We start from the raw sequence: 9,665 nt of genomic DNA on the forward strand, positions 1-9,665 counted from the left end.
CTCTACTTCATTGGGTTCAAAGGGAACACTTTCTTTGACCTCTCTGCAGGGAAACATCAGAAAGACCCTTTTATTTTTTTAAACAGAAAAGGTAGCTGGGCAAACAGCAAAGGAAGGAAGACAGGTCGATGTTTAAAGAACTTGGGACTTGTCATGGTCAGTGAAATTGAGGTGTCACAATTGATCTGCAGCTGCAGTGGAGCGTGCCATGTAACAACACTGAGGCATCACGTCTCGTGTGTAAAGCCTTTGCACTAATCCAGTTCTCTCCTGTCCTTGCCCAGGTGTGCAATGCTGGCAGAGCAGAAAGGCCACACACACACAATTGGACATATAGGTGCACACTCCGAACTGTGTTCCTACTCGTCTTTTTGATGTGTTGTTACTCCAGTCATTGTCCTGTAAATCCTTCCGGGATTTCATGTTTATTCCTTTATTTATGGACCGCTGAAGCTGCTTTGTGTCTCTTTTGATCGTCCGGATTTGACTGGAACAGTTAAAAGGATATTTTTGCTCAACAGTATGATTAGATGGGTTTGAAATTCAGACGGGGAGAGATCCTCCCACACTGTGTTGTCTGTCTTTCATATGGCTCTTTTGTAAACACACATAAAATGTAAACACATTACATCTAAATGCAAAATGCAAAATGTCCTGTGAAGCACACAGTAAACATTAAAGGGAAAGTCAACTTGTGTATTATAACTCCTTTAAATTTAAATTGATAAATCATTTATTCAAATGTTTGAACAACCTAAATGTACATAAGTATTTTTCTCATTTTAAAAGGCTGATTTTTAGTGGTTGTGTATGTCTATGCGGAAGAGTGCCATGCTTCCTCTACAGAGGTGGCAAATCCAGGTCCAGAAAGTAGAAATCCTGCCATAGTTTGGCTTTAGCTCAACTGGTGCTCATTTACCTGCTCGAGAGCTAGCTAGCTAGCAAGAATCCCTGCCACAGTTTGGCTTTAGCCTCGGGTTGCCAACTGGAATGAATATGCTGTCAGCTCCTTGGTCACAGAGCAGGAGGCCCTTGGAACGTTACCGTAAGTTGTCTCTGTTCATTAAATCCACTGACATTTTAGGAAGTTTTTTTTACTCACACGGTATTACGGGACAAAGTGCGTCCCTTGACAACTCAATACGGAACGCGCACTTATAGTTGACGGTTGGCAACCCTACTTTAGTTCGTTTACCTACTGGAGCGCTAGCTAGCTAGCCACAATTTGGCTTTAGCCCCAGGTGATAGCTAGCTAGCTCCATTGGTGCTCATTTACCTGCTAGAAAGCTAGCTAGCTAGCATCAGGGGCTAAAGCCAAACTGTGGCAGGGTTTTTACTTTCTCTGCCTGGATTTGCCACCTCTGTTCCTCTACACATTGCACCACACTGGCAAAATAGGCAAAATATTTCACACACGTTCATTATTTATTTCCAAAGGTCTTTTGTCTTCATTTCATAGCGTGTGTCTTCTTGGCTGTGCATCTTACAGTCGTTTATGGGTTATCTTTTGTGTGTGTTTTTGTTTCATTTAGATTTCAGGTTCCACATGTTGCTTTGTCAGTATTAAACTTTCCTATGCCTTCAGACTCGATATTACAGATCACATGCAATTGAAACAATATGATATTCAAGATTTTTTTTTTCTTCTTTACAGATGCAATTTTTTATTATGTCAGCTAGCAGAGCAGTGGATACAACTACTGCAACTTGCGTAGACAGGAAAGGTTGTATTAAATAAATCGGAGTTGCTCTCTGAATAAATAATCCCGCCCTCTGTAAGAAGATTACAGAGTGTTTTGTTAAGGGTTTTTGTTTATATTCCCACAGATGTGCACACACATGCACGTACAAAGATGCAGTGTCGAAGCAAAGACCTATCCCAGAGAACATGACTACTTTTGTAGTAGTGTGTGCAAATTATGTGTGTTAGGGTAGAGAGAGAGAGAGAGAGAGATGATTCATACATTTGTTGTTAGTTTGAATTTAAAAAAAACACACATTTTGTTTTGATTTTTACAATATTATTGGATGTGGCCTGACCAACTACAATAGATAACAGAAATGTCAATTTAGATTTTATACTGAAAACACACACACACGCGCATGCACCCCCGTACACACACACACAAAGTATCAGTAACGGTACTGGGGTCCGTTTCACAAAGCAGGTTCAACAAACTTTGAGACTAACCCTGAACTCACAGAGTTGACCTACCCTGAGATAGGAAACTCTGCGTTTTCTGTACCAGGACAGCTGATTTGAGTTAGTTCGATCAACGCAGAGTAATTTCACCTGAAGTTAAGCACCACCACTCTAAAAAAAAAAAAAAACGCATCAATGGAGCCCCGATTCGATGAGTCACCATGGCAACAGCTTCCCCGTTTTTTACCCCTCTCGAACTGGAAATCTTAATGCGATCGTATGGTGAATTTGAACATGTCTTTAGAAAAAAGTGAAACACCGCAGCAGCTGCAAAAGACAGGGAGGCGGCGTGGGAGAATGTTGCTGCTCTGGTCAATGCGTAAATTTAAATGTCGTCCTTTGCAATCATAATAATATTACAGGGGAAACCTGCTTGAATGGTAGCTCATTAATTAATTTCATTTAGGTGCAATGCTGCGTGGGAGAAGCGCACTTAACATAAGATGAAATATAAAAAAACTTAAGAAGAAATATAAAAACATTGTTCAAACAAATAATCATCATCATCATCATCATCATCATATATATAAATAATAGTAGGCTACAGAATTTTTCTTGACCTCTAATTGAAGGCCTCACAGGGTTCAATTCAGTGTTTTGTTTTTGTGTGTGTACAGTGTGTGCATGACTAATAGTGAGACGATAAGAAAATAAGAGAAATACAGCATGACTGACAAATCTGCTTTTCTGCTAAAGCAAGTTGACTAATCCTTCAGCAAGCCTGATGTGGGCAAACTAATGCCATATAATCCACGCAAGTCCACGTCGACACTGTACACTTGCAATCGAAAGGCTGGTGCAAAAAAAAACGTCTTTAGGATCACTTACAGTACAGCAGGACTCCATCAACCATCAAAGCTTCACATGCACAGATGCATGAGGCGTATTTTCTTTTGAATGTTGGTTACAAATGAATGTGACGTGACAAGATGACATCATCAAAAGAGCATATGGTTTACTGCATTGCATTCCACTTCACCATCTCAACAAGCAAGAAGGTATATATTTGTATTTTATTTCATGCATTTGTCTAATTCTGTTACAACCCCAGGTAAATGCGTTATTTTAAAAAAAAACATCATGATTATGCTAAAATCAGTGGATCATCCATAGCAATTTAACACATTTTCCAGTATGTTCTTCTAGATATTGGACATGCACAAGGCATCTAACCGATATTTTTGGGCTAATATTGCAAGATAATATTACCAGGCTTGGGGAGTAACGGAATACATGTACTGCCGTTATGTAATCAGATTACAAAAAAAATGTAACTGTATTCTGTTACAGTTACAGGGGAAAAATTTTTGTAATCAGATTACAGGTACATTTATTTGAAATGGGGATTACTTCGATGAGAGAGAGTGCCAGAGAGAGTGAGGGTGAGAGAGAGAGAGAGAGAGAGAGAGAAAGAGAGCGAGAGAGAGAGAGAGAGATCTTCCTCCCACCAATTCACTATTTAAATATCATACACAATATACACGCAGCTAAACTTGAGACTGGGATAAAAGTTCATTTTTCATCCTCATTGGATTACTATCTATCTATCTATCTATCTATCTATCTATCTATCTATCTATCTATCTATCTATCTATCTATCTATCTATCTATCTATCTATCTATCTATCTATCTATCTATCTATCTATCTATCTATCTATCTATCTATCTATCTATCTATCTATCCATCCATCCATCCACCCGTCTGTCTGTCTACCTGTCTATCTAAACTGTGAGGTGTGGTTGCTTTGAGTGACAATTCGAAAACAGCATATGACCTGATCAATCAATCAATCAATCAATCAATCAATCAATCAATCAATCAATCAATCAATCAATCAATCAATCAATCAATCAACCTATCTATAGCCTACATGCTTTTTAATTACACGAGGATTTTTGCTATTTGTAGGCTACCCGGGTCCCTATCACCCGCAAAAAGCAGGGGCATATAGAATATATATTGTGGTGATATTTATTATCATTTTGCCTTCATGAGCATAGTCGGTATTGGAGTAATCCAAAATTAATCCATGGGAAGGAATTAAGAGACATCTAACAGTTCTCCCAATAAAGTGACCCCGCCTAAGGACTATTAAAATAAAAAATAAAGCTGCATGTATAGCTACAGATTACACCCTACTCCATTGGCTAATGCATTATAACTATAAAGAAAATAAACAGTTTAATGAAGCAATGTGCAGTATGCCTGCCTGTGCGAGAACATGTGCTTGCACGTGTGCAAACGCGCGCGCACACACAGCTGAATACTTTAACATTACATTCTTAGTGCATCCTCCTCCACAGAGCAAACTCTATTAGCAAGCGGCTTCCCTCAGGGCTGACACTGACATCTCCTATCAGAATCCCCTGTGCAAGAGGACACACACACACACACGGAGGCCTATATGAGGATGTGCGTCAGGGAGGAAGGGAGAGGAAGAAAACAAAACAAAACAAAAAAAAGTATGGAGAAAAAAGGACAAAAATAGGCAAAGGAACTTTTCAGGTAGTTATTATGATGTATAGTGCGGTAAGTATAATTTTTTGGGATACATTTTTTTGATGAGTATGTACATACTCAAAGTACAAAGTACATACTTTGAAGATCATGAAAGAAATATTCCATTCTTAGGTTTTTACGTGTTTTTATGTGCATGATATTGTAAAATAAGCATGTCACCACTGATTTTAACTATTCAATTTGAAAGAAAGATTGTATATTTTAAATATCACAGAATACGGGAATCATATCGACACCTTAAAATAATTGCCTAAGTCATTTATTTCAGATTTTTCAGGAAACACAAAGAATTGAATTGAAAAAATGCGCATATGAGGAGACAATTTAGGCAAAAATAATCATTTTTGCAAAAAATTACTCAGGCAATTATTTTAAGAGGGTGACAAAATGGTTTGATGATTTTTCAGGAAACACAAAACATTGAATTGAAAAATATGTGCATAGTGAGGAGATGATTTAGGCAAAAATAATCATTTTTGCAAAAAATTAATTAGGCAATTATTTTAAGAGGGTGACAAAATGGTTCAATTTTTTGTGTTTCCTGAAAAATCTGAAAACAAATGACTTAGGCAATTATTTTAAGAAGGTGACGTATGCCAAATAGAGTTTAACTATTTTAATTTCCTGCCAAATCCAGCCCAAATGATTAATGCCAAGATGATAACCCATGTTTGTTTCTTATATATTAGCAACTATACTTTCAAAACAAAACAAAAAAGACTACAGAGTGTATTTAAACAGTTGCATCTGTTAGAGTCACTGATTATTTATGAGTCTTGTGGTGTCTTATGAGCAGCGTTGTATCATGTATGTGACCTGATGCAGCGGTAGCGCCCCCTTGAGGGGAATAATGTAAACACTGAATTTTGAGAACCTTTTCCAGTCATTTAATATTCTGGGCCCGCCCAGTGGCTCGACTGTTAGAACTGTCTTGTAGAAAAGAGGAAGATGCACGGCAGAATATCGTGTGCAGTTTTAATCACACTGCTGCAGCACCTTCCTCTGAGATTGTTTCCCGCACTCCAGGCCTCAAGTGTAGCAATTTCTGCCTACATGCTCTGTCTCGTCTCCGCCACTAATCAAGACAATCACAGTGGGGTCATCAGCAAATGTAATAATGCTGATGTTATGATGAGATGCCTGAATATTCTTTCAATGAATTGGAAAGGTGAATAAATATTCAAAAAATGTCAGTCCAAATTTTTAAGTTGTCAGAAAAAGAGAGATGAAACTAAACTAAAAATGTCCAAAAAAGGAAGAGGGAAAGCTGAAAATTAGCATAAAATGTTCATTAAATTGCCAAATATGTCAGAGAATTGCATTACAAAAAAGCATAAAATAAAAATATTTAAATAGTAACCATATAATGTCCAAAAACAATAGAAGAAATTCTGAAAAATTCCACAAAATGCCTACAAACTTGCCAAAAATTCCAGGAAATTGTTAGCAAAAAGGCAAAAAAAAAAAAAGGCATGAAATGTCCAAAAAAGGAAGAGAGGCAGAAAATTACCATATGCCCATAACATTGCCAAAGATGACAGAAATTTGACAGAAAGGGAGTAAAGTCTAAAAAAGTATGAAAAGTATAAAAAATTACACACACAAAAATGACAAACACGCACACTAGGAGGCCTATATGAGGATGTGCATCAGGGAAGAAAGGAGACTTGCACTGCACTTATAGAGTCAATAGGCTAAGAGTGCTTTGATGGATATCTGATTAGTGTATTTGACAAGGATTGGAATAATAATTCCAATGAATAGTGTTTATTATTATTATTTTTTTTTAATGGTTAAACCACATCATACCTGAGCCTATACTACCACCTAGTGTTAAGTACCTGAAGTGTAATTGGAAAGTAAAGTATAGCTTTTGAATTTTGTTTTTGGTTCATTTCCAAAAATCATTGTGTCTATTTTGTGAAGCCAACAGGTGAGGTGCTTTGTTCAGCTTTAGAGCAAACAGGCTGACCAAGAAAAACAAGATAAATCTCATACTTCCAGAAGGACATGTCCACGGGCGTGTGCATATTTTGATATGTTGATAAGTGTGAAGAAAGAATCTATCCAAACCATAATAAATTGTTTTATTATATAAGGAAAGTAAGGGCGATTTTAAAGTGTTATTAACTTGATTGACTACTACAGTATATTCACTGAAGCAACCCAAAATACATCGATCTGAGTGGCTTCATTGAGTGCACTTGATCTTAAAATCATACAACTGCACATTCATATAAAATGCAGTTTAAAAATGATAATAATAATAATAATAGGAATACATTAAAATGTAATGTACAGTAAATGCAAAAGTGGCCGATTTGGATTTTTAAAATCTATGTATCTAATAGGTATCTAATTTCCCCAAGTATACTGTTATTGTAATTAACACAAATCTGGATAAAGTAAGCTACCATGATCTTGATTTGGAGCAGTTTTTCCCCAACCAACGGTATGTAAACACATTGCAGGGGGTAAGTGGGGAGAATTAAATGAGCTCCTTTTATGGTAAATGTCATGAGTTATATACAGTATAACAAACGCAGATTCATGATTTTTTTTTCTATTAAATATCTAAAGGGAAAGTGTAGTGTACAGAATCTGCAGATTTTTCATTGTTCATTTTACAGTAAAAACCCACCTTTAAATTGCAATAATATGCACACAAAAACATTTCTATAATCATAGGTCTAGTAATAGCTAATTATATTACATCCTATGTAATATGTAATATATAGGTCGCACCACGCCTTACAGGAGGCCGACATATTTTGCCACCATCTTTCTGCGAAGAAGAAAACTTATCGGACGTAGTTGGTAGTAGGCTTGTGAAGTGTGGTCTCGCTCTAGTGCGCATGCTTAAAAATGCACAACCTTCCAACTCTTTGCATTCTATTAGTTCACCACTAGATGGTACAAAATTCTACGTTCTCTAATTTTGAAGTAACATATTGTTTATTTAAATTGTACATTTCATTTGAATTAAAAATAATACAATGACTGGAAATGAAAATTTAAAATTAAGAAGACAAAATAAAATCATTTTCATCTAATAATCAATTATGTTACATTCTAGTTTTGGGAAATCATCAAATGATAATCATGCGTGATATGATGAACACACGAAAAAATTGTTGGGAACTACTGATTTACAAGATACGCAGAAGGTTTGCATTGCGCATTTGAAGGTGAGAATGTTTATGCTTCAGGAATCCAGACTTCATTGTATTTCTCCGGAGCCCAATAGGAAGTGTAACCAGCACCAGAGGATAGGTTGTCAACAAAAGACTTCCCAGCTTCAGTCAAGTGGTGTCGCAGCCGCCTTGCATTTTGTTTGCCTGCTTCCAAGCTTGGCAGTTCCCTGTATATTCTGCACAGGATGTAGAAAAGGAAACATGCTAGATATTAGATTCAGTTAGTCTGTATTACCATTCATTCCGTGACTGACTTTCTATATCAAATATCTGTTTCAAATTGTAAACTTTTTAATTTTGGTCATACTCATCATACTTGGAAAGTATGGAGTATATGCCACCGAAGAGGCTGGACTTTCAACTTTCGGGTTTCACACACTTTTTATTTTTATTTTTTATGCTTTATTTAACTAATTGAAAACAAAAGCCAAACATGGCAAACATTAAGCAAACAAACATCATTACAGTACACAACAATCTCACAATAACAGTAAAGGAAAACAAATACAAATAAAAAAATATGCCAGGGGTCTTAAACAAAGAAATATTAAAAACACCAAAATGAGAACACAAATTTAAGGTCTTGATCGCCTTCTTATTTTTGGAAGTATAAGTAGACTGTAAATATACATCCATCTCTTTCAAAAACGTTACACATTTACATTTATAAATATAATACTTAAGATAAATTAAAAGATTAATCAAATAATATTATTTTTCAAATGAATTGTCATAGTTCAAAAATCCAAACAAAACATTCAGTAAGGAAAGCTCAAAATTATGAAAGATATTGTCCAAAATAAATTTGCGGCTCGTGTGTCCCAGCAGTGGCTGAGTGTGTGATTTCTACCCCATTGCATACCCCCCCAAAAAAAGGCGTGACTTTTCTCGTTACCTGACATAAACAGTGCCGGAAGGCCTTGTTTGTAAAACCACATCTGGGTCACTGATATCAGCAAATTGTGTTCCTTTTGGAATAAACCAGGACATGTTTGCATGTTTGCTTCCATCCATGATTGTGATGATGACAGGCAAGCTGTCACTCATTGGATTGCCTGTATGAACGAAACTCTGTATTATTAGAGGGACATGAAACTTGCAAAACAACAATGGATCTTAAAAAACACGGCTTTGACTGACATAATTCTAACATTTAATATTTTATCGCACTGTGTGATACAAAACAGGCTTAATCGAAACAAGCATTTGATATTTATTTACAGTACTTACTGATTCTCATGAACCCAATGTAATCTTGTTAACATGTACTTAAATAGATATAGTTGCAATACAACATTTGAAATCTGATGCGGAAGAAAAATTCAATCTCTCAGAGCCCTACCTTCAGCCTTCTGTCTGTTACAGAAGCCTTCCAATTTGGTATATGCAGCCAGCACCCCAAAAAAGTTCAGTTGTCGTATTTGAGTGGTAATCCAACAAGTTTCATTATACATACGAGTTTCAAAATCCTGAAGACAAATTCCAAAAGTTCATAAAACACTTTTCAACCATAGCACGTAGAATTCTACAACAACAACATATCATTTGAGAGTGGTTAAAAATCAGCAACGTACCGCATTTGCCCCAATAAGCTCATATGGAGGGCATGTTTTTTCCGCTGTGCAAATATCTTCAATGCTTTTACTATGCGCTTTACACAGGAAAGCAAGGCCAAGCACGAACAGGGCAAAAATAAACTGCGCCATCCTCTGCGAATCCGACAAAACTGGATGACCAAGCTTGTT

At 36.4% G+C, this 9,665-nt stretch overlaps 1 protein-coding gene across 1 annotated transcript; it reads right to left on the reverse strand.

The window, feature by feature from the left end:
- Positions 1–7,662: 7,662 nt before the first annotated feature.
- On the reverse strand, positions 7,663–9,661 carry LOC147163712 (heme-binding protein 2-like). Its single transcript, XM_086093738.1, has 4 exons — positions 9,495–9,661; positions 9,263–9,389; positions 8,816–8,975; positions 7,663–8,096 (listed from the first exon to the last, which is right to left on the reverse strand). The coding sequence occupies exons 1-4, from the start codon at positions 9,624–9,626 to the stop codon at positions 7,925–7,927; spliced, it is 591 nt and encodes a 196-aa protein (XP_085949864.1). The 5' UTR covers positions 9,627–9,661; the 3' UTR covers positions 7,663–7,924.
- Positions 9,662–9,665: the final 4 nt, after the last annotated feature.

Source organism: Leptonotus elevatus, chromosome 13 (assembly GCF_054856555.1).
Source record: "Leptonotus elevatus isolate MCC_2025b chromosome 13, RoL_Lele_1.0, whole genome shotgun sequence".
Classification (NCBI taxonomy): Eukaryota; Metazoa; Chordata; class Actinopteri; order Syngnathiformes; family Syngnathidae; genus Leptonotus; species Leptonotus elevatus.